The sequence below is a fragment of the Patagioenas fasciata genome, chromosome 8, assembly GCF_037038585.1.
Source record: "Patagioenas fasciata isolate bPatFas1 chromosome 8, bPatFas1.hap1, whole genome shotgun sequence".
Taxonomy (NCBI): Eukaryota; Metazoa; Chordata; class Aves; order Columbiformes; family Columbidae; genus Patagioenas; species Patagioenas fasciata.
In genome coordinates, this window is record NC_092527.1 from 34,511,592 (window position 1) to 34,537,798 (window position 26,207).

The window sequence follows — 26,207 nt, forward strand, 5'->3', positions numbered from 1 at the left end:
CTCATTTCAAGAGATTGACTTTATAAACAATGCTGCGAAGTCAAAAGAGCTTTATATACATGGAACAAATATAGGTGATGTTAAAATCTGCTTCATTATCTAGTCACCAGCTGGCAGAAGGGTTTAGCAGCTATAATATCTCCTGTGCAAAACATGAGACTCCATTTCTCCTCTTTTCTGTTAAACTGGCCTGGGATGTCCAGCAGAAGCGTGTTTTCACCTCCAGCCAGGCCCTTCTCGGCTTCCCTTGAAAAACCTTGACCCTCCATTTCAAATATCCCGCCTGCACGACTCCTGAGTGCCACTGGCATTGTCACACAAGGAATTCCCAGTGGGGAACCTGAGTGAATCCCCTACGCTCAGAGTTTTAACTTAACTTCCCAATCCACGCCATGACACTGCCCTTAGTCCTAAAAGGTCATTTTTCTTCGGTTTTCTCTTAAACACCTGAGATACAAACAATACTGCACAGGGAAAACTTTCCTGTTTGCGTCTGACACGCATATATTTCAGTCTTTCTAGCAACTTAACAGACAATAGCTAGTACCTGAGCTCAAGAGCAAATAAACAACAGCCATACATAATGCAGCAATGTGACACCTTCCCAAATAGAATATCCATGTTTTGTGCACCAGGATGGAAACAAGGGCAGGAATCATTCAACCATTTAAAACACCTTTCACATTAAACTAAGCACTAGGTGGAGATCAAAGTCATCTATGGATCTGTGGGAAATGAACCTTGAAGAAAATGCAATCAGTGGAAAAATGTCAAAGTTTAGCCTGGGATAGCTTGGCTGTAACTATCTAGGATGTGAGATCTCTCCAAAAAGATTATAAATAAGCAAACCAAGGATTAAGAATAGAAAAAAAACCAAATCTGCCTCATCCAGACTTATGAAACAAGCCAGGCAAATGAAGGATACATGACAACAAACCCAAGCGACTTGGCATATTCTTATAATGATGCTCTGCCGCACTCATCAAGCACCTGTAAAGCATCCTGCTGGCCCTCTACTTTCAAAGGGATCCAGTAGCTTATTAAAATCTGACATGACATCTGTCAGCATTCATCAATAACAGCCAAGCAGTGCAATTAATTTCATTTCCTGTCAAATGTTTGGTCACTGAAAGAGACTTCAATCCCAACTAAACCAAGATCAGTGTCAACCGATTGCTATTCATAGCATTAAAACCCCACGAGCAAAACAAGGATCCACTTCAGAACGGGATGAAACTACTTGGGATTTTCTTTCTCCTGTCAACATCTAAAGCAAAATTAACAATTCGGTGTTTTATGTGAAAATAGAAAAAATAACTTGGAAAAGAAGACGCAAATAAAAGAGGACATTGCTATTGAAAACAAGCACAAGGGCAGGAAAGGGTCCGATGACAGAACAGTGTGACACAGACCTATGGGTCCAGTTTGAACCCTACTGCCAGCGCCCATAAGACACCTCAGCCACGGTGCCTCTTCAACAGGGAGCAAGGGCTCCTCGGGAATTCTTATAGAGACTCTTTCCCACAAGTGCTGAGGGTGAGCGGTGGCTTTCACTGCCAAGGAGTTGGATATCATTTACTACCTGCTGCACAGCCAAAACAGCCTATTGCCATCCCAAAGGCTGCTGCCATTAATAAGGCAGAGCTCTCCCTGCTGCCTGTATGTCCGGGAGGGTTTGGGTTTCTGCAGGAATCACAGAATGGTTGGGGTTGGAAGGAACCTCAGGAGATCATCCAGTCCAACCCACCTGCTAAAGCAGGTTCACCTACAGTAGACTGCAAAGAAATCCAGCCAGCCAGTCTTTGAATGTCTCCAGAGAAGACTCCACAAGCTCTCTGGGCAGCCTGGGCCAGGCTCTGCCACCCTCAAAAGAGAGAAGTTTTTCCTCATATTCAGATGGAACCTCCTGTGCTTCAGCCTGTGCCCATTGTCCCTCATCCTGTCCTTGGGCACCACTGAAAGGAGTCTGGTCCTTCCTCTTGACACCCACCCTGGAGATATTTATAAACATTGATGAGGTCCCCCCTCAGCTTCTCTTCTCCAGACTGAACAGACCCAGCTCTCTCAGTCTCTCTTCATAAGAAAGACCTTACAGCCTGTCTTGCAGCAAAGTTCCCAGGCCCTTACCTGAAGTGAAATACCAACAGGAATCACTGCAAGAAAAAGAACAGGCTACAGGACTCAGCAGCAGAACTATGCAAATGGAGAAATGGCAACTACAGCTACTCCGAGGCTTGCTCTCCTATCAAACTACCCGAACAGATGAGTTCACAGCTGAATCTCATTTCCTCTCATGAGAGAAATTTTACCCTCCATTAGCTTCCCAGGAGCAGCAGAATCCCACTGCTCCCTGGATTTTCTAAATCATTCAAACCTGATTTCCTGTCCTTTTGCATGTTCTCCACGTGTCTCATTAGGCCTCTCTGTGCACACAGACAACAGCATGCCCCCCTTTTCATTTTTTCACTTGATTTATGTACTAATCTCTTCAGCAACAAGTACTTCTCATTTTCACCCTTAAAATCTTCACTTCCTCATTCCCTTCCATGGGACTTTCTATCACGGAGAAAGGATGCAGAGTCATAATCCTTCACTATCTCGAGTCAGATCCCCAAAGTCTTGACCATCCAAACCAGGATATTGTAACATTTCTGTCCCTTGTATTTGTATTCTGCTGTTAGAGCATTTCAGGCTCATATTTACCAATGTTTTGTATTTTAATGACTAGAAATGTGCTTTTCTTTCCATGAAAGCAAACACACTCAGGTTTATGAAAAAAATGAAAATACAAATACTCTCGAGAAAAAAAATCAAAAGACTCAATAATGTTAAAGGCTGTTTCAATAACCAAGCTGAAAAGGGGAGTTCAGAATCTGGCAAGCAGAATTGTGGTGTATTGAAAGAGAATTTCAAGCCTGGAGAGCTTTTATATAAAGCAGGCTCTTTGGTTCAGTGATTCAGAGCTTCAAGGGACCTCGTATAATTTCCCAGTGCTCAGGAAGGAGCATGTTCTATCCACCAGTTAACGTTACCGCGTCCATAGATCAGTCTCTGTTTCAGAAGTGTTTGTGGAAACGCAGGGGTCTTTTCAAACACTGCACTGGGTATCTATCACAAGAACGTCCTCACATTTAAACTTTCCATCCGCTGACACTGAACTATTAATAGCACGGACTACCCAGCAGCCAGTTTACAGCCTCCTCCTGCCGCCACAGGAGGAATCTGATGACAGACCAAAGGTCAAAGAACTAATGATTTAAAACGCATTCCAGCCTGTTGATACAGTGTCTGCTTACATGACCCCAACTTCTACCCTGTCCTTCACGGGAGGAAGATCCGGTTCAAAGTCAAAGATCACAGAGCATCCCAAAATCTAAACTTAGGAACCCTCCCTCTTCCCAGTCAAGCACATTGAGCTACAGATGATGTAGCCTTGCAGCAGTCATCACATAAAAGAAATAGACACGTGCCTGGAACCTACACATACCACAAAGGATTCTAAAAGTAGATATTGATATGGGCTTTCCTAAATAAGCTTGAAAGACATCTAACTCAAAAGAGGAAAATTAGCGTATTTGTTCCATAATTAAGAAGCTCCTTTATGCTCACTTACAGCAGTGTTTTAATAGAAGGTATACTACCTCTGTGAGATACTCCGAGTTTGTGGAATGCTTCCTGTATGCCAAGACTTTGCTTTGGCCTTATAATTAGTAAAAATATTAGCTAGTAATTTAGTTTTGATATCTGATATTGCTATGGCATGTAAAACATTCATACAGAGTGAAACATTTCCACCTGGCATAGCCTAATCAAATGACAGACATATATGCCACATAGTGAGGACTAGAAAACTTTTAGACACCATCTATATTCTCATGGCAGGACTGCTTATTTATGAGGTGGTTTTTCGTTGTGGGTTTTGTTTTGGTTTAGACTACGACATGGAAGCTACATTATGTTTTCCTATTTGTATTTGACACTGAGAACAGGGACACTCTACTTTTTAAAAAACTCCTACCACAGACTCTACATTACCTTGTTAAATTAATGCAACCAATCCCTACATGTACCAAGACACATAAACTTTTACATTGTTACTATGAAACCTTAAAGCTTGTTCTGTTGAGCAATACACTGTATTGAAACCAACATTTCCCTCTAACCCAGAAGATGAATCACAGGCTTAATAATAATGTCTTATTTATAGCAATTTTGCAAGCCTCAAAGTTTCCTCTCCTAGTACATGCAATAGGGTAAAATGAACAATCAACTGACAATAATAGAAAATTATCATTTGTATCAGATGACAATTTGAGATATTCAGATCTCTGCTCGTGCACATCATAATTCAGGGCTTGATCCTACACACATTTACATATGTAACAGCCATTGTAGTGAACAGTCTTAGTTTTTCCAAAAAAGTTATTCATGTACATAGATGCTTACAAGAAAAACTTTTTACTTTTTGTAAGCTACTAAATCATTCTTGTTAGTGTTGATGCTTATTAAAGACAAAAAGTAAAACAATGAGTTATCCAGCTCGGTCTGTTCTCCCTCCAACCGCCTCATCAAACCCGCCCTCCTCTCAGCCTGCTGCTTCCATTGCCTGGTAACCATTAACAATGTGGTGTGGTTAAAGTAGTGTACTCCTGGAAAAACAGAAATTAAGACTTATTTATTACAACTGGAGATAACATAAAATCCAATTAAACTTGCACCTGTAACACACAACAGTGTAATTCCTTCACAAGGGAAGCAAGTTTGTAATAAACCAGCCAAAAACAACTGCTCTGAGTAGAGCTCCTGGGGCTGCGCTCCTGAACGTCTCCTGTCCCTGCCCCGTCCACCAGCCCCTGCTAACGCCGCTCTGAGTCAGCTGCCGACTGCCGCAGATTCCTTGCCTATCAGGGGGCTGGCAGCCCTCACCTTCTGGGGGACAGGCCATGCCACTTTCAGCTCTTTTTTTTTTGTATCAGCTCTTATCTGGAGCCACAAATAGAACTATCCGGCCTCGCCAGGCAGACAGGACAAACCAGCTGTATGCACTCGGTTCTCCATAGGCAGCGATGGAGGTTTTGCCTGTCATCTGTACCAGGAGGCGGTTACTCTCTTCTGAGAAAGATTCCAGAGATGGACAGAGCACCAAACTACAAGAGAAGACAATTGTGTGATCATGTAACGTGACACACGAGCATGTCCCGCACTGGCTGCCGCAGCACAGAGGTGTAAGTCACCATGTCCCTGCAGTGCAGCAGCCACCACGGGCACAGAGTGCCTGTGTGTCTCTGATGTAACCTGGGGAAGCAGGGTTACAATCATATAAGATACAGTCCAAAGTTGAGAGCATGGATGACAATGACAAAAAAATATATAGGAATCGCATACAGAGCAAAAATAAGAACAGGTTCACACTGAAGCCCTGCTACTACACAACTAATGTTGATGGTTTTATGAGGAAATAGATTCTTTTTTCCACAACTTCACTAGGCTATAAGACTAATCCTATGGGCATTTTCAGCAGGTACAACAGCACTCAGACAAGTATGTGCTTGCTGAAGTCTTACACACCGTACATGTATGAGTTGAAGTCTCAAGAACAAGCTTTGTTAAACTGGAAGGAAAAAGCTGTGTCCACAGGTGCCTTGGATGTCAGACACATTCTGGTCCCAGTATCAGGAGTATCCCAGTATCTCCTCTGGCTAATATCACACCCTATATGCTGAGGGGGTCTAGCTCTAATTCCTGTAGAGTCATAGTCATGTCAAATTAAAAACCCATTAGACTAAGAGGAAAAGAACGCTTACTCAAACAGCTTTGTCCCACTTGTATGAACCATGTGGTCAGACAACATGCAATATAAGTAAATAACTATATGGTTTAAACAAAAGCGTGCATTCGCTTAAATATGAGAGACCAAGAATATACAAGCAGGTAGAAGATTCAAAAGAGGACTTGGAGTAACATCTCACACACCCTCCTTTCCCTCCTCTCAGTGCAAGCAAATGAACATGAGAAGGATGGCATTTACTTGCTGATAAACCCAACTAATACGGCACAAACTGGACAAACAGCAAGAGAAAAGTCTCTAAGATTCGGCACTGCTCTCTCAGTTCAAACCAGGATGTGCAAATACTACAAACAGGTAGAAGCCACGCTCACCCCTTTCTCCTAAACAATAGGTAAACACATGCAACCAGTCACCTTCCACAAGCTTACAGTTTCCTTAACAAGTTACTGATAAAAATCATAGTTTCATTTCCATCAGAGAAATTTCTATAGCTCTCCTTTCTCTGGTGATCTTCATGCAAGGAGTCATGAGGCCAATAATATTACAGAATATCAAACTGTCATCAGTTTGGAATTATCTCCATGAACAGAAATCACAATGAGTTTACATATTGCCCTAGGGAAGAAAACAAAAAGTATCCTAGTAAACCCAGCCTTGCAACAGAATAGTTAAAGCACAAAAGCAGTGTGTATGTAACTAAAACACAAGTGAAAGGAGAAATTGCAAGATTAATCTAGCACATTCAGCAGGAGAACAATTCCAAAGGTCTGCTACCCCTGTCCTTTGCTCTATCAGAAGGGTACTTGCCATACTGCTTTCTGCCTGGTCTGAATTACCATTCTTCTTCATGACTCAAAGGGGCTGCTGCTGGAAATACCCTAATCCAGGGGCTGCTGTACACTGAGATCACTACTCACTACGGGTAAAAATGGTAAAAGAAAGCACTTATTGCTGGTTTTGAACTGTTTTGGCATCACACAACATCAAGTACTGCTTGAAATAGAGCAGCTCTAATACAGAGAGGCATATGCATTACCCCAAGAGTTTCAGGAATGGTGCAGTGCTCCTCTCTGCCGCCCATGGTGGGCTGATACCATTCCAGTTTGACACAGATGGAAAACATCCAGAAGAAAGCGAAGCTTATTTTTTGAGCTACCTAGCTGTATTTAACTAAAACCTGCAGGTAACAGAAACACAGAATTTCTTAGATTCTAGCTATTCATTTTTCAGCACGCAAATAACTCAACTGACTTTAAAAAAAAAAAAAAACACAACAACCTTTAGTAACATACGGAAACAAATATTTCTAAGTTCTGCTATATCCCATCTATTTATGAAGCAGAAGAACAGAGTGATTGTAATCACACCGCTGTTCTATTCCATTCACATCCAGAACATGAAAATACAACAAACTCAGAGACTGAGCTTGAGGCACTTTTCAAAGGCTGGATCTGCAGCATATGTGCTAGACATGGACTTTCAGAAATATAACTTAGGTGTAAGGGAAGCAAAAGTCTATTCTGCTACTCTATTTTAGGTACTAAATTACTCTATATTACTCCAAGTTACTCCAGAACCTTTCTTCGAGTTCACCACCAGCTCCACTACGTCCAGCTCAAGCCCAAAGCCCTTGCTTTACACTGTGCTGTGCTAGGACTGAATGCAGCAGATGCTGGTTGTTCAGGAACAACCCTTCCCTTGTTCCACCTGGGCCAATATATTTCTCCATATTTTCACCTTTCATCCTACGTACTGCGGAGAGAGTTACTTAATTTAGCCAACTCTGTATTGTTGTTCACTAAACAGAAACCATACAGAGGAGTCAGGATTGCCTCCTGCTTCAGAACACCCATCTTCAAAGGTGATGACTTCACAAAGAGTAGTTTTACAATTACTTAACGCTCCATTAAACCTCTTTTTTAACAAAAAGCCACAGCGAGCCTTTGTTGTGGTCATAGAGAGCCTGCCATGCAGCTTCCTGACAGCTTTCAGGCAGCTACAAATACAAATACAGAAACACAGAGGTACTCACACCTGACATCAAGGCTCAAAGCAGAGGCCCAGCGACGGGTAGGGCAGGTTAGAGGGAGAGGCTCACACCATGGAGGTCCTTAAAATTATGAGGACAAAAGGAAGCGAGAGGCACAGAGAATGGAGGGGCGACTCACACAGTGGAAAAATGCGTGTGTGGGGAGTGAGGGGAAGCAGAGGCCAGAAAGAGCAGGACACCTGAAGGCACGGGAAGGCAATAAAAGGTGGGAGGCTCACACCAAGTGAGGGGGAACCAGAAAGGGAGGGAGGTTCGCACAGGGACACCTGAAGCAGTGTGAGGCTCAGAGGATAAGGTCCCGGGCAGGTGGAGACCTAGAGAGCTGGGGCCACCCAAAACTGTGGGCTGTCCAGAGAACGCCAGCCCAGAGAATGGAGACCCAGAGAGAGCTGGAGCCTCACATAGCAGAAGAGGGGACCCAGCCCACAGACTGGAGGCCTCAGCAGGTGTGTGTATATACTTATACACACAAATATATATTATGCACACATATACAGCGTGCACATACTATTTCCAGAACTTAGTCAAAATCCAACCACACAAGCAAAGTAAGTTAAGAACATCTTTTTGGTCATTCAGCTTAAAATGTCCAGCTCAGCTTTTTCTGGGGGTGACAGCATGAGCACAGCTGCTGCAAACATCCCTTGGCTCCCGCTCCCTTCCCTCCTGTAACAACCCTCTGCAATGCTCGCTCACTGAAGCGCCTCTCCTAAAACGGGGGGCTGAGCTGCCCCTCTCCCCAGCACATGCTCCTCAGTGACCTCCCTGCGTGTTTCTCTCAGATGTCAGTGCCCATTAGGTGCTTTTTGGTGGGGTTTTTTTGAATGCACATAGTTAGTTTCAGCAATCAATTCAGTTAAAAGGAGCATAATTTTCACAGCTATTCCTAATGAAAGGCAGTGGTTGCTATTAATGGTCAAAAAATCCAGATTTATCCAAATCCTTGAAAAAGCACTTGGAGCAAAACTACACAAAGAAAGAATTTTCTTAAGCATTGTTATACCATATTCCTTTTCACCTCATCACACTATACAATCTAAACATACCCTCACCCCATATATGGATATAACAGGAAACACATACAACATATTTTAAACCTAATCAACTATTTACACTGGATTTCTCTTCCTATGTTTTGCAACTCTCCATAAAGCAGTTCATCTTGGATGTTTAGTGTTGTTCCACTGTTTCCCAAATAAACAAGAAAACACACACATCACCAAAGCAACCAGAGTCTAATTACGGCCTAACTCACTATTTGGGAAATATGAGAAACTGTCTACATAGAACTGTACAAAGTAAATAAAATTGAAAATAATGTTAATAAGAACTAAGGGTTTCTTTCATCTCTTTCAGGTATAATTATCTATTGTGCATTTTGCACTCAATGAACAGTAGAAAAGAAAAAGAATGAACACTTATTCAGAGCACAATGTGCTATTTTGAGTCTTCTAGTGGTGGCCAATTTATTCTCGCATCCCTCCAATAAAACAAAATGTCTCATATAATCTTCCTTTTCCATTAAATCATAGATGTTTGCATAATGAATTTGTGCTGTGTGGAACTGATCACTTTGCTGCTTGTACATGTGTGATTCAGCCATTTCACCCCCATTCTTTACCCTCTCCACGCACAAATTCTTCAGATACTAAGCAACGAGAATATCCTGTAATTGGCCGATCGCAGGAAGTGGGATGTCTCGCCACTGGTTCAAGGTACATTTGCACAAACTGACTCATTTCTGACAGCTGTATATCGAGGTCTTACCTTTGCAGGTGAAGCATTTGATGTGAAAGTGCCTGGCCTGAACACGAAGCACTTCACCTTTACACGGCTCCCCACATTTATGGCAGTGGATGACGGGCTTTTCGGAGGGGTGGTGAGGCTCCTGAGGGTGGGCCACTGTAAAACAACAACATATGACGTTAAACTCAGACAAAAAAATAATATTTTCTCCTGCACTTATATTTGTGTTTTCAGACAGATTTCATCACAAAATAAATGTATCCATTCATATTTTAAGCTCATCTAAAAAGTCACCACCATTTTTTAAAAATATAATCTTTTCCTAAACCATTAACTTAAGCCATTCATATCAACTACTACCTCTTTCCACAGAGGTTGCCATGGAAAGATGAGGAAAAATTCCCTCCACAGTTTCAGTGCCACAAAGTGTTTCAGAATGCCTGAGCTTTCCTTTCCAAGAACCTGAATGTGTGCAAACCATTCAATGAGTACACAAGGCAACAAGAACCGAGCTATTTTAATCCAAGAAATAATACAATCCAAGCAAAAAGAATGAACAGAATGCAACTGCAAATCATGTTTTGGGAAACCAGACGAACCACGCAGCCTGAGTTTGCACGCAAATGACCATATTAAATAGAAACTACAAACATCTCCATTTTGCTACAGCACATACCTAAAACACGGAAAGCACATCTGAAAAGAAGCCAATGCTATTTGTTTCTAGCAAAAATGTCTCTCCATATGCAGATTAGAGATATTATGAACAAACAGAAATAATCAAAGCATCTGCAATATAGTCAGGGAGACGAAAATTCCAGGTACTGGTAATTGATCAGCTGTCCCACAGCCCAGAGCAGAGCTTGGAGAAGAACAGGAAAGGTTTGTGTCAGCTTTATTGTGTCTTTCATTGTTGTAATAAAAGTTTTATTGCTACCCATTTGGCTTCTGTAAAAGAATGTTTAACTTGTTCTTCAGATGTGTCCTGTGGCAGCTTGGGGCCCCAACAGAAACCCAGGGGTGTAAGCTGGAACAAGACTGAGTCTCAACTGTACTGTTTGAAATGGAAAGCGTTACCCAGAATGCTCCCAAACAAAACTATGTCCCTTGAAATCTCCCTCCCACATCCCATTCTAGCAGTAGAAAGTTGTTCGCCTTGTAATACTGTTCTCAAACTAGTGATGCCCGTCAGGATGTTTCAGAGAAAATGTATCAGTCTTCATGCCATTCCTGTCCTGCAAAGGACTGAGTGCTGTTACACCTACATCATTCTCACTGTCACTGGGAATCATCTTTATTATTTTTATCTTGATGTTTGCTGCAGATCTTTTCCTTCCCTGATCAATTCCTGACATCTACCCAGCCAGGATTATACTCGTTTTCAGGTTACTGCATATTCAGCAACATAACAGTTACCTTGTTCACATTGACTGCATCAGTTGCCTCCCCTTCCTCAACGAATTTCTAGGGAAAAAGCCCCAACACTTAATGAAGTTCTTCTATATTATACTGTCCTCCATAAATGCCTTAGTGAAGAAATTCTGTATTATATCAATAAGATTAATAATAGAAAAGCCTAATATGTGATTACAGAAGTAACAGGACTAGAGGATTACAAATATCCCAAGCAATAATTTCTGCTTCAAGTCTAGCCAAACTAATAGGGCAGCTGCTGTTTGATTCTTCACCCCCCATACACTGCAGTCTTCAAAGAAAATAGCTGAATTTTTCTACTCAAGCTTCAGGTATTTTCATTGCAATAATCTCCCTTGAGCAGTTTCTCAGTCCATACTGGTGAACAGAATGCAGTTGGCAACATGAACCAGTATTTCAATTAGCAGCTCCATTTAATGAATGCCTTGACTTGAGTGAACCTCATCTAATAGTCTGCAATGCCATCATATTTCTGGAGTGGAAGTTACTTTTCTTCCAAACAGGACTATTAACTATTAACTTGTAACCAAGGAAACACATTGTTTATGCAGTGAGAAAGAAAGAAGAGACAAGCAGTAGCAAATTAAACTATTACGAGGAAAAGCCCCTCTCTGATCCAGACAGCCTGAGATGGGCCTGATGCCAGCTGAAGAAAAGGTAACAGTTTTTAAAGTTGCTCAGTGAAGAACTGGATCAAGGATTTGGGCAAAGTCTCTTAGGACTTAAACGGTGAAGCATGAAATCTGTACCTACAACATTCTGCTCTCGCAAACTCACAGGTGGAGGACACTCTAACACATTCTGCATGTCAGGTTCCAGATCTTCTGTTCTTGATCTGAAACACAAGCTCTTGCTCTTTACTACAGAGCAAACAAATGTTTTCAAGGCTGGTCCGAAGATGCAAGTTCTTTCCAGTTCTGCCTTTAAAGCCATTTAAATGAATACAAGTTTTGCTCTTTCCAGACTGACCTCTTAACTGAAGCTAATTATGGTGCTTGTCTCACTGGCTTCAATTTGACATTGTAGGTCAAGACTGAGTGGCTGACTTTTGTTCTTCTGCAAGAATTGCTTGCAAGCTTTTTCCTTTGGATATCTGCAATACACACAAGGCTTCTCAGTGGCAGAGCTGAGGCTTTACGGATGCCAGTGAGGACACAATGAGAAATTAAAGAAATACCTTTACAAGCTGTTTATATAAACGTTTCTGACTAGAGGTCCAGCCAGCCTACTGGACATGTAAACTGTGCACTACTTTGGGTTTGAAAACTCCAAATTAGGTTCATTTCCTTACAGGGATTTCATATCTTGAGAAAGTAATTTTTTAGGCTCTGCCTGCACCAACGCTCCCCACTAAAGGACAGATCCTCAGGCATCGTGCACCAGCAGCAATGGTGTAATAGGGCAGCTCTATATCGTGACTAAGACAATAATGGACTCCACACAGTATCATTAGTGACAGGATGTTAATTTAGGATCTGGATAACCCAGGTTCCAACCCCTGCTCCACAATCTCTAGGCTCTTCAGATGGCATACCCTTAGCTCTAAAGAACTAAAGCCAGACAATGAAGTTCAGCTCAGTCTCTAAGCCTGTAACCTGTCAGCTTAAAATCAGGTTATCTGAAGGTTTTTCTCTGTGTCTTGAACGCCCCTGACTTTAAATCAGGTGTAACAGCACTGTCAGCCTCACCCTGCTGAGAGGGGGAACACAGAGGACCAGGCTCCCAGGCACTGCGATGGAAGGAGTCACACAAGCACCCAAGACAGTAATTCAGTCCTGATGGGCTACATGTTCCACATCTGCCATATTTCTGGAAGGAGCATTCATTGGAAAGTGCGTGAGTGGACCAACACCAACTTGAGGAGCTGCATTGCCTTTAATAAAGTTACAAATCCAAATACATTATCACCACAACTATCTTCCAAATTAAAAGAACATAAATCAACAGCTTTTTGAGGGAGAGATGCTGCCACAGCAACAAATTCTTGGTCCAGTATCAGGGTTCACAATTGTCGTCCTATCATAAAATACATATGTACTGTGTGGGTAACATAATATAAACACAAGTCAAGTATTTACCAGTTCCAGTATACTGCGGTGAACTGATACTTGCCCACACACAAATCATGTCAGATTAAGTCAAGATGTGATCATACCAGTTTAGCTTAACCGGTATAACAAGGTGCATGGATCTTTTTGTGTAACATTAAGCACAATGTATCGGTCTAGCTCACATCAGCAAGGTGCAAACACCTCCTAAGACAATAGATCTTGTTTCAAATGTCATTCCTTCCAAGTACCCAGGCGACTAAGTGAACTGTTTTCTTAACCCAACTGTAGTTAAACTAGTGCAGTGTCTACACTTGAACAACGGGATGCTGGAAGCACGCATACATACCAAACAGCTGCAACAATTTATTTGAATCTTTAATCGTGTTTTTATTCCTTGTTAAGAGTAACTATGAAAGCTACAGTACCTATAGAAGAATAGCTGTCACAGTCTTCACAATTGTACAGAGACCAATTACAAGAAACCATCAATAAAACTTTTTCCAAAGTTTCTGGTTGCTTTATGTCAGTTTTAACTTCCAATGCTATTGAGTACTGTCTAAAGATGCTTTTTTTAAATTAATGACCATACATGAGATATGTAAAGGGGAGTCATGTAAAGAACAGCTTTTCAAGAACAGCAAGACTTCCACTCTTGCTTACAAGACCAGCTTAACTGAACAATTAATGATTATTTAATGCTTTCTTTAGCTCATCTGGGTTTCCAATAAGACAAATCAATGTCCCATTTAATATCCAATGTATTGACTGGGAGAACTGTGAAGTCTGGATTACATTGTTTGTTGGGGTGGGGGGTGGAAATCAATAGTGCTTTCTTCTATGAGGAATATAATCTTTGTCACTGGAGTATTGCTTTGTGCTAACATCACTCCATAGACATTTCACCCTGATTTTTGTCATTCCTTATGTTCCATTGTGAAGCACGCAATTTCATTACATTTTGCAACTGCACTATATTGATGTAAATTTAAAGCAACTCTACCACCTTGAGAGTACTCATTACTGCATTTTATCAACACATCTCAATCCCAGATCTGCAAAGAAACAACTAAAAAGAAAAAGGGAGAGAAAAGACCGATAACAACCCCGTGTTCAAATGAGAAACCTGAAGCACCTTCTGGGCAAAATGAAGGAAATGAATTGCTGTGCAAAGTTCAAAACTGTCCTGTCAATGCTTCTTTACGTAGAGCAGCTCATCGTACAAAGGTTTAATACCTATTACATGTTTTGCTGCATCAGCTAGAAAAAGGACCGCAGTACTCACACCGAACCCTTCTGAACCGGCAATTACAGCAACTACCTGAACAGTAACCGTTGTTGAATAAAAGAAAAACAGGAAAATAAATCCTGCAGCCTCCCTTATTGATGATCCTCTCCCTGAACACAGAACTGTTGGGAAAGCAAAGGTTGAAGTTAAGTGGCTCTGAGCTGCAGATTCCTGCTGGCGAGACTCCACGTCTCTGCTGCGAGCCGCAGGACACTCAGCTTCGTCCTGGAATTCAGAGAGAAGCTTCTGGGAAACGCCTTGCTCTGCGTATGCTGCAAAGCAGAGGTCACAGCAAGAGAGGCTGGGTTCCGTTCTGCTCTAAATTGAAGTAAAAAGCAGCTTCCTCTAAATTTAATCACAAGGAGGATATACGCTATCCTTCTTTTTAAAAGGGAATTTTTGTAGTTTTCTCATTTGCATGCCTACCTTCACAGATAAACTTGGAGTTATACTCAGTCAGCTCCAACCGTACTGTAGCAGGTGTAACTTCAAACCTCACACTAGGATACACCATTTCTGTGATGTGTAGCTCCACAACCTCGAGGCACTTTTGCACAGCACTGAGAATGTGCTGTGCCCACAGCAGCATAGGCAAGGGGACGCTCAGGATTTCACAGCTGTGTCCTTCAGATCTTGAAGAGTGGCCTAATACAGACAGCATGCTCTGAAATGCTAACTTTCAATTGGCTGCTGTGTTTTTTTGGCCAAAATCAGAACTATTAAGATGGAAAAATAAAGCAAGAATGTAATGGCATTAAACTATTGTGTGTTTTTGTGCTAGCCTGCTTTAAATTTCCCCATTCCTCTGTTTCCAGGGATGAAGGTAAAATAACTGTACTAGAGACTGCCAAGGCCATAAAATGCAACCAAATCCTCCTTCGGGCAGCAGCGCTCCCTGCCTTCTCTCTCCAAAATACCTAATATGGCTTCGGAGAACTTTTCTTGAATTAATGTACAGGATTTGAAGTTCAAAACATGAAGGTTTTACAATTGGACACTATCAAGTGACTGTCCTGTACCTCCAGCTGGGCGGCCGCTTGCTGGGGACAGGACAGAGGGCGGCTGGTGGGCACTGGGACCAGGACAAGCAGCTGTGACAAAGCTATTCCTGGATGAAAGGTGCAAGAGAGACACCTGAGAACCAAGTTAAAGAACCAGATCTGGCTTATCACTACTTCTCCACGCTCCCTTTGTAAAAAAAGGGAGAAAAAGCAATTTTCTCCCATCCTTTGTGTTTTCTCGCAGAGGTGAATGTCTGTAACCTCTGGTTTGTAAAGCCTGTCTGTCTATAGTTTGTACGCTACCCAAGGCATTGCTCTTTTGTACAATCTCAGCACAGTGGAGCCTTGAGGAGTTACTGAAATACCCACTAAAAAGGGATGAAAAATGCAGTGTCGTTCTCCTTATCTGCAGCCTCAGTTCTCGAATCTTCAATCTATAAGAATCCTATCAGCTAAGGTGACCAAACAGCCACCGAAACTGAAATCAAACCTCCAGCTGTCAGGGACAGATAAAGCAGCCACAGGTATCAGGCAGAGATCTTGAGGAATTCCAGGCTATCCTAAAAAGAGGCACTCCCATAGAGAGATACTAGTCAGCTGCATGCCCACACATGTACTAAAAAGCCTAAGGCAAAACCCTAGACTGTAGCTTGCTCATACTACTACCATTCAAATCATAGCTGAAGAATAGTTTAAAAACTCTCCTTGTCAGTTTATCTGTATCACTCCTACTGAGTGCCAATTTGTCTTAAAACTATTTTTGCTATCCACATATAACCAGAGCAGCTATTTTTAAAAAAAAGACAGGAAAAAAAAAAATCTTAAACTTGTAGTTATTTGCCATAGTTTTTACATGTTTACTGATATTTTCCACAGAAGTATTGTTATTTCCCCTTTACAATTAGCCTGCTGCTGAAACCAGCAGATGCAAATGGGGCCCCAGCAGCCATGAGAACACTGTGGGACAGCATCTCCTTGGGCACTGCAAAAGCAAGTGACACATGGCACATACACACAGGTGAGAGCACCCCAGCTGCTCACACTCCCTTCTTTGGGGTGTTCATGGGATGAAAGTCAAAGCTTAACAAGTAGGACAACGCAGGAGAGAAGGCTGGATGACGTGAGAAAGCCACATAAAGATGGATAACACAGCCCGCATCTGTTCTGGTTTAGATCCAGAAATCACGACTAATATCCCAGGTCTTTGCCTCTGGTTTTATTGTGTACTTATTTAACAAAGAGAAGTCCTAAGGAAAACTGACACTTTTCTTATGTATCCTATTCAATTATCACCGTAATATATGCTTCTCAGCCTCAGTTCTTCAACTAGAATAAAGTACACCAGAGTCATTGACCCTCAAAACAGCCTCTCACAGCCAGATGTGAGGCTGACTCAGAGTAATTAACAGATTTGTATCAATTCTCTCCACATCCCCCCACACCCTTTGGCAGGTACTGTAACAATTAAAGATTTCCACAAAATGCTCAGAGGACAAGGCACGAGTCCAGCCTAGAAATGGGGTGTGTTGCTATCTTGAGAAATAACATCTTTAAAAGGAAAAAATAGGTTATGTGGACATTAACAAGTGGAAATTGTTAAACTAGGATGACAGGCTAGGGTAGCTCATAAGAAAGGCAGTTGAGAAAACATTGTAAGTAAAGATATCGAACACTTAATTTGCATTAAAATAGAGCGCAGAGATTTCAAAACCAGAAATCAAATTTTAAAAAGAAGATATGAAACATATACTGGTTTTAAATAAGCAAGCCAGTATTTAAGTACTTTCCTAGATATTTGTAAGCATGCACGCCACAAGGATAGAGCTGATGCAGGTAAAAGAATGAAGTAAAAGATTAGAGAGTCAAGTGTCAGGTAATAACCTAAAATATTAAGAACTGTAACTTGAAATCCTATGTTATTTGAAAAGAAAATAAAGCAGCTTTGTGTTACCTGCATACATACATGTAGAAAGGCTAGGAAATTATGAGCTTTAAAACACAGCAGGAAGGAAAAACCCTTATTTGTTTAAAAGTTTCAGAACACAGCTACAAACATGCTTCTCTGTATTCTGCCTGATGTTCCCTATCCTTCTCCCAACCCTCTTATTTTATCTAGAGTTTTGATACAGCAAAGAATTCCTCACTGACCAGCCTGCAAAACCTGCGCCCAAGGCCTCAGCCTTATGAAGATTTAAGCATCTGAATGGTTCAGAATTAAGGGAAGTATTTAACACCAGCACCTGCTTGATCCTTTCTGAAAAGCGACCATCTTCTACAAGATACACAAAAAGCCTCTGTGTTAGAACAGACCTGTGGTTGTTCTGTGATTAAAATACATGTGCTTGACGGATCCACTTTGCCATGATTTTGATAGTGATTGAGAGACTAAGAAAATTCAGTTGCATTTACATGGTTATAACCTTATCCGGACTCAGTGAAGATTACACCACAGATTCTGATCTTCTATAGCTTTGGTGTACAATTTTCAGTTTTACAGTGACAAAACATAAACGCAGCAGTACCATTGATGCTGTTCTCAGTATAAAAGCATCAGAGCCTATTTAGAAGGACCTGCCATTCTCTGAAGCAGCAGCACTGTCCTTCATTTTCCTTCCACCATGTCTGTCCATACGCGTTTGCCTTCAGTTGCTTGGCAGGTGAACAAAAGCACATTCTATAGCATCATCTCTACTGCAGAAAACAAAACAACTTGACAAAATCACTCAATTTATGTTTGTTACATTAAATACCTTATATGACAATTACTGTTTAAGAAAAGCTTTAATCCTTTCAAAGCAGAGTCAGGAACAGCTTGCTGAGTATGGTCAGGAGTTGTTTTAAGCTCAAACAGGGAAAGCAATAAACAGCTTTAAAACTGTTTTCAGTAATGGAAGGACACTAATGTTACAACGAAGCATGCATCAAGCTAAGATGTGCTGTGAAACAGACGATGTTGAAACAAATGTTGACTAAGCTAAGCCACTCTTTGAATCAAAAACTTCATTACTCAACACGATGGTTAACAGATGGATTACTGATTAGCAGTTAGCAACCCAAAGGGAAGAAGTAAAGTGAATTTAGTCTGCCATATTTCTACATTAGTAGAGAGTAATTTTTCCCAAAACGGATCATGATACAAATCGGGTGATAAAAGGATAACGAACCCTGATTGTTTTATCTCATGTTCTGAGAATGCCCCTAGTGATCTTCATCACATACACAAAAGTTCTCTGCATTTACTTGTACAACCAGCTTACCGAGAGACGGTATTTCTAGATAATCAATCTTTCAAAACTCTTTACTGAAGGGTTGGAGGATCATTGCTAAGCAGATGTCTCTCATACATAACATCTGAAAGCCTAACATGTAGAAACTCCTTATCAGCCTTGTAAGTAGTAAAATTATTTTGAGTTATTCTTTCAACACACCTGCCATACACAAGAAGATCAAGTCACTATTTCAAAGACTATTCAGGGCTTGTTTTGTTTTGCTTCTAACATAGGAGAGGGGTACTTAGAAATTCAAGAGCTCCTAAGAGTAGTCTGAGCAACTATCTCATACACATCACTTGATATCCGTATCAAAATCTTACTCAAAACGATGAATAAATAAACAGAAGTGTCAAACTATTCACTGTAAAACCTCAAGGATGCTCAAGGCTGCACGAACGCAAGTTGCTGAAATTAGCAGAAAAGGCAATTGTTTTTTCCAGACAGCACAGAAATTCTGGCTTACTGATGAGTGCTGGTTACCCATAATAGCACTGAAGTGTCAAAAAGGCGTCTTAGCTACCTTCACAGCAGCCCACATGGGGATTTTAGTCAGCGGCAACACACTCAGAGTTCCCCTGTGCTTCCTTTTTTGAGGCTGCCAAAAGCATTCCATACAGTAAAAGGAGATAAATTCCCTTTTGAGGCAAGTCAATATAAAAATGCTAATTTTAAACACCAATTCTCCCACTGTTTACCCTGAGATTACCTAAGGAGGACCACTGACATACTTACGACAGTGGTCTCCCAGATACCTTTTGGTATCTTCATAGTGTTGAATCATGGCTGCAGTTTGATGTTTGTATGAAAAATAAGGGAAAGCCTGCACAGAAACAGGCCTGACTTAAAGATCTTTCAGAACAGAATCTATAGTAAAATCTCCCCTCAGATACCACCAGCAATCTCACCAAGGGTTTTGTGGAAGACCCTGGCAGAGATCTGTCCTCAGCCAGTGCTTTTGAACCACAGAAGCTCTGTCCCCACACATTGCATCTCTTCTTCTGCCTGAGCTCAGACTAGGCAGGCACATTAATGAGCAACATAACCCTTCACATGGCTCCTGACTGCCAGGATGGTTTGCCACATATAGAGCTGGTAAACCTGATATTTCAGAAGCCCTGCCCTGGGCTTAGCTGCCCATCTTGGCACCCAGACCTAGCAAAAAATTGCAGTGTAGAAGTAAATTCCTTCATGTCTATTATTTCTGGAAGTCTGTCAGCTTCAAACACTATTTGGTAAATGGACTATCATAAAGAAAGCACTAATGACTGATACAGTACTCCTGAATAGAGCCTGTTCCTTGGCTAGCACTTCATGTACAGAACAGCAAGCAGACACTTTTCAAATCCATCCAATCTTGTTCTGAGGTGCCTTTGAAGAATTAAAAAAGAAAAAAGGTGCAAATGCAACTGCTTCTTTGAACAAACAAGCCATTCCGGCCATTTATTGACTCTTGTTTGACTGAGCAGTAACAAAAGATAACCCTGACCATTCTGCAAGGCTGCATTTATATTTGCATCGCTTCTTTATTTTGGTATCAGTTTAAGATCCTGCTGCTGTACCAGATCCTGAACTAAGTTCCACAACACTGCCATGCAGATCACACTAACATCTGTGAGACTGAACGGGTGCTAACAGCACTGGGAATTGGAGAGCTCTCCTGTTGACACTGCCCATTAGGCTCTCATATCGCATAAATGCAACATTTCACTTGTGAAAAGGTGGAATTGCTCAGTTTGACCCTTATTTAGCACTTGCTCCTCACTTGGCAGTTTTGAGGAGACTCCTCCACTTTCCTGCTTCTGCTTTCGGGTCTATACGGAATATAATAACAGATAACGTACACAACTAAGCTACACAAGGCATCTGTCATTTCTGGGTTTATAGCATTTTTGATAAGCCAGTATTATTTCTCTCAACGCAGCTAACAACATAAAATGACCGCTATTAATAAAATACACAACTTCACTGCAGAAATATCGCAAAGCCTCTAAAAATGGAGTCCAACTTTGAGACAACACTGGAGCAGTTACTGAGCTTTAAATCCCAGTGATTCAATTAGACTCAACAAGATACTCTGCTGAACAGAATAGGCTTAAGACAATGCCTAAGAGTTCTCCTCAGCCAGATCCCTAGTGAGCCTGAAAGCTATCCAGGCTCACGGAAGGCAAGGATTAATCATCCTTTTGGGGATGCTCACTGTTCTCTAGGTGCAAAACCAACTCTGTTATAAATAATCCTTTTTAAATTAGTTATGGATTGCCCCCAGAAACAATGAAATCCAGTTCTCTGGTTTCTCCCACCCAAAGGACACAGCGCATTTTGATTAGTCGAACTTGGTCGTCTTTTCCCCCGGTACGCATTAATTTTTCCACAAAAAGAATTGACTTTCCTACAGTAGCAGGCCAAATTATCACCCTAACTTGGAAGTACTTTCCTACCAATCTTCCTAACTCCCCTCTGGAAAAAAATATCTCTTTGCCCTAGCTTCTAAACATGCACAATTCCACTATGCCAAGACTATCTTTAAAAGCCTTGCCTTTCAGATTCTCCTCCAAGAAAATGAATTATACAGTTTGCCGTGTACTCACTTGTATTCAACATAAAATTCACTGATTCTGTAACCAGCAGGGTTGGGTGGCATGGGTGCTGCAGTGGTGACCGGTGTGGGAGGCGGTCATGGACCACACTGTGCTGGTCACAGCTGCTTCCAACCATCTCGGCAATGGACAAAATGGGCCTATTGCACATCAAAACAGAACCAGAGAAGCACATAGCACCTCTGCAAAAACACATACATTAAAAAGGGCAGTAAATATTTGAAGGGACAGACACTCGGTAGGAGACACAGGAGAGATGCCAGAGCTGCAAGGAGGCGGAAAAACAGAGGAAACACAAGAGATAATGGCAGTGTAGGAGAGACACCAAGGCAGAGCTAAGGAAAGAAGCACATGTTTCTTTGTGTGTTTGCTTGCTTTTATTTTCAACATCCAAATCAGTAACTAAAAGTTTGTTCATCGCCAATAAATCACATTGATTGAGCCTCCCCTACTCAAGCCCGGTTTTCGGCCCTCAACACCCACTGTTTCAGGTGGTGGAACAGTTTAACTGCTTCTGCCCATGGCTGAACCCATGAACTCTGTGGCCTCAAATTCAACGACTAAAACCACTAAGCCCTCCTCTCCAGTGAGATCAACAGCAGAAGTTCTCCCATTTCTCACTATAAAATAGCTGCCATCAGAGAGCTGGCTCCTACATGAAGCTGGGATGCAAGGAATGTATGGAATTTCACTACTGGGAAACAGAGAAGCCTTCAGGCATGGCAGGACTGCACGCTGTGCTTGCCCAGCTCTTCGGATATGAATATTCGTACCCTCATGTGAACTAAGTCCTATTTAAAAAAAACCAAAACACACAAACAAAAACATAAAACCTCTAACAAACACGCAGTGCCTGAGCTGGCATCTCTTGGGTTATTTTTGTTTCTCTCAGTATGAATACTGCACAGCAGAACCGCAACTTGAAACCTAATATTAAAAATGCATTTAGAAAGAGAGAGTACAGAGCAAGCAACACCATAAATTTTCCAGTAAAAATGTAATTCCTTTCAAGTTGTTTTGTCTTGAAAAACTAAGAAGATAACTTAGAAGATATTCACATACCACTGGATTTCGTTGGGGTTTTTTTTTTAGAAATGGAAGCAGTTAAATCCCAAGACTAAGATTTCCTTGTCATAGCTGCGAAACAAAGTAAAAGGAACTCTCTGCTTCAAAGACTTGATTCGAATAATCAAGGCAGACAAAAGGAATGTTCTTATCCTCATTTTACAGATTAACACAAGGAGAGATCAAATTACTTCCCCAAGGTCACCTTACGAGTCTCTAACACAGAACTGTTCTGTAGTTTAGTACTTCAACTACAAGAATACGTTTTAACATCTACTATTCTGCGTATTTATAAAATGCCTTTTCTGTGGCTTGTACAAGTTAGCACATTGACTTAAACAAAACAAACCCCCAAATGTCCAGCACCAAAAGCAAATTGTCAGGCAGAACTAAATTTAAAACTAGGTAAACTGAAGCAAAATAAAACAGAACAGCCCAGTCCTGCCCCTGCCAACGTGCATTGCATAATCTTGTCATGTGCTCCAAAAGCAACAAACTTGGAGACTTTCCCAGGTCACCCAGGGTTAAAAGTTCCAAAGTCATGAGTTCAGATCAAGACTATGTTTCATTAACGACCGTGACACTGAGACAGCGTCAGGGCTCGAAGTCCATTATTCACCATTTTCTTGATTCACACTGGGAATAAATGTTGAGACTGCAAATAGGGCACTGGACAGACAGTGTTCCAGATCAAGAAAACCTTTAAATTAACACACAGGTAACATTTGCATGCCTTTTGGGAATAACCCTATCTAAAGCAGTTCCATTTACAACAAAAGGAAAAGTTAGACTAAAAGCTGCTTTGGAGACACAGCTCTCGGGATATACGAATGGAAGAGCAGACAAGACTGGAGCTACTGCAAGCACAAAACCAGCCCTCTTGGTCATAACCTTACAGGGTATCAGTATCTTGCTTTACCAAAAGCATGAAATGAAACCAGCAGAGAACTAAACTGCTCTGCGAGATTGAACGAGACCATAGGCCTAAATATACAGGAAATGCTGTTAACATTTTAGTGAACTTCATTTTCTGTGTTGCTTAGTGGGAAAGCCAGCACCAGTTGAACACCCAAAGACAGTGAGAACATGGAAACACCATCTAGTTTACTGCAACTTGGTACTCAGTAGGTGCCAGCACGTACCCTCCAACAGAATCAGCATGTGAAGAACAGAAATCATAAAGCCTCTGTACCTGCTTCCTTAATCCAAAAAAATCTCCAACCCTTCCTCTTCTCTTATCCCTCCAAGCATGGAGAAGTCTGGCATGAAGAGATACTAATCCATAGGTTTGGCCAGGCATGACCCAACCCAAGATCTCATCAGGTTCAAAGCTGACTCCCAGTATGTTTTCACAGACTAGCAGGTGAATGTTGGACCATCTTTTTATCAACTGGTCAAGGAATAAATAATCAGGGCTAAATCATCAGCTTATATGAACTAACAGAGGTAAAAATGAAGATACAACACTTATCACCCAGCGACATGGCTGCCAGGCTCACAATTCACACATGGACCTCAACATCAAAGCACTAATAACGTAGATTATTCAATATGGGTTTTAAATTGCAGAAGAGACTAACGAGACATGCACGTGCACATCTAAACTTTCTTTCTGTTTAAGGATATAAAGACAGAAAGTTGCCCTTGCATGCAACACAGTGGCAATAACGTAGCTGAGGAACAAGATAATACGGGCTCATAATTGGGAATAGATAAGTACACAGTCAGAGACATGAAAATGTGATATCAGTCAGACATAATTTAGAAAGCGCCATTTGGTGTCAGCAGAAAACACCCTGGCCTCAGGATTTTTTTTGTGTATGAACCAACCAGGCAGACACCGAAATCTTTCAACAATATGAGGATAATGAAGCATGCTAATTTGCTAAAAACTGTTACTAACCATTTCGCACTTCAGTGAATTGGAATTGTATTTTTCTAGCTGAAACCAGCCCCTCTAGTGCCCAGTTAACATGTTTATGAACCGAGACCGGACTGAAAGCATCTGCAGCTTGTTCAAACGGCAATTGAAGCCGTGGCTGGGAGGGAGGGAACCTGCTGCACTTAGCAAGAGCATCACTCCAGAGAGCCGTGTTTGGAGCAGCTACAGCAGCAATAACTCCCGACCTTCTGACTACAGCAGAGGGGGGAAAAATTAAGAAAAAAAGGACAAAAAAAGGCAAGGAAGAAGCAAAATAAGCAACAAAAAATATCTGGAGATATTATTTGAAAGTAATAAGGCAGAAAAGAAAAGTACTAAATAGATAACTCTGCAGCCATAAGGTACGAAATATAAGTAATTATACCACAAAATTAAAGACAGCATTTAGTTATTTTAGTCTATTATATATATGTGTGAACAGGGAAAAAAAAGTTGTATCCAACATCAATATTAGTAGTCATTGTAAATAGTGTATTAAACTTTGTGGGGAGGGGGAAAGGAAGCAATTTGAACCCAAGTCTTTTGCACATTTTCAACCATTTATTGTTAATTTTTCCCCACTATTATAGGAGTTTCTCTCCCTTGCGTTTTTTTTTATAAAAACAACAGGTTCGTTTTAATTTTATTGCAGATATATGACACCTTTCATGGTGTAGGATGCTGAAATTGAACTTGTAGAGTACTGCTGAGGCAGAGCCGATGTCACACAGGGCGCCCAGCAAACTGAGCATCAGCTGGGCGGGGAGCACGGACACACCAAAGGATCGAAACTGAACACACGGTTAAAAAGGTGACACATCTTATGTACAGCCCAAGTAAATCAACAGCCTAATTTAAAAGTGCATCTTAGAAAACAGGCAACAATTACGCTGAGTTGAGTGATACTACACTTTTATGAGGAGTGGCATAGTTGATTCAAATGATTCTGAAACCTGCATTTTCAAGGATTTGGGGTGAAACTGCCACTTAAATCATCTCTCATATGGCTTTCTGATCCTGGTAGCAGGTCAACAGTTCACAACTGACATAATAAAAATGATCCTGTAAATCTGAAGCAATAGATCTCAAATCTGCTATGCAGTCAATACTATTTATGCTGGGCCACTGCTTTTCATCAAGAAAAATTATGGGTAGAGTGTATAATGGTTATGACTATAACTCTTTTGATACATCTGACACACTACAACAGGCTAACGAGGCATTCATTTGTCCTGCTCTCTTCCATTTGAACATCTATGAAGCTAAATCCACTCCATTTATTTCATTTACAGCATTAAAAAGAACCTTAATGTGGGTGTTTGGAGTTGAAAAACCACTAACACTTGCTCCGCATCACTACTTTTTACATGTGTTTCTTCCCTACTTTGAATTGATCCCACATTATCTTTTACAGAGTCCTCAGAAGAACACAGATCCTCCTCTTCACAGAAAGAGATTAAATCTGTGATAACATCATGCTCCAAAATCACATCCAATCCACTACTCAAATACAATTCAGAACATAATTCACATCTTCACAATGCAATAAATCACGCAGACCACTATCACTGCAGGGAAAGACCCCACAACCATTTCTAAATTCTTTGCCTAGTAAATGCTTCAGTAGGAGGCTTAAAACATTATTTACAGAAACTGAAACCGATCTCTAATTTACAGCTGCAAAATTCAAACAGTATGCAAAATCTCACATAATCCATTTTTTCATTAAGAAGTAAAATAACATCCTCTCAATTCAGACTTACTAAATATAGCAATGTTTGTCTTTAAAATTTCAAGCTAACTGCTTTGGTGGCCAAAGCTCTTTGAACTGCAGCAAACAGAGGTAAAAAACAGTCAACAGCAAAGTTGGGTTAAATGACATGAAAAAAAGGAAAACTACACGTACACATAGAAGGATCCCAGCTGTGCAAACACTCTAAATTAGGTGTGTTCCAGATTCTACCCTTATTAAAACAGGTACAAAGATAATCAGTGCA

At 41.1% G+C, this 26,207-nt stretch overlaps 1 protein-coding gene across 12 annotated transcripts in view; it reads right to left on the minus strand.

The window, feature by feature from the left end:
- Window positions 1-26,207, minus strand: part of ABLIM1 (actin binding LIM protein 1) — a 196,473-nt gene that overhangs the window by 93,962 nt on the left and 76,304 nt on the right. For 11 of the 12 annotated variants that reach the window (XM_071812181.1, XM_071812180.1, XM_065843401.2 and 8 more), the window contains exon 2: window positions 9,606-9,740. In XM_071812181.1, coding sequence (XP_071668282.1) covers window positions 9,606-9,740 — 135 coding nt within the window. Of the gene's footprint in view, window positions 1-9,605; window positions 9,741-26,116; window positions 26,137-26,207 lie in introns of those variants that run through there. The other variant, XM_071812178.1, reaches the window with a different exon arrangement.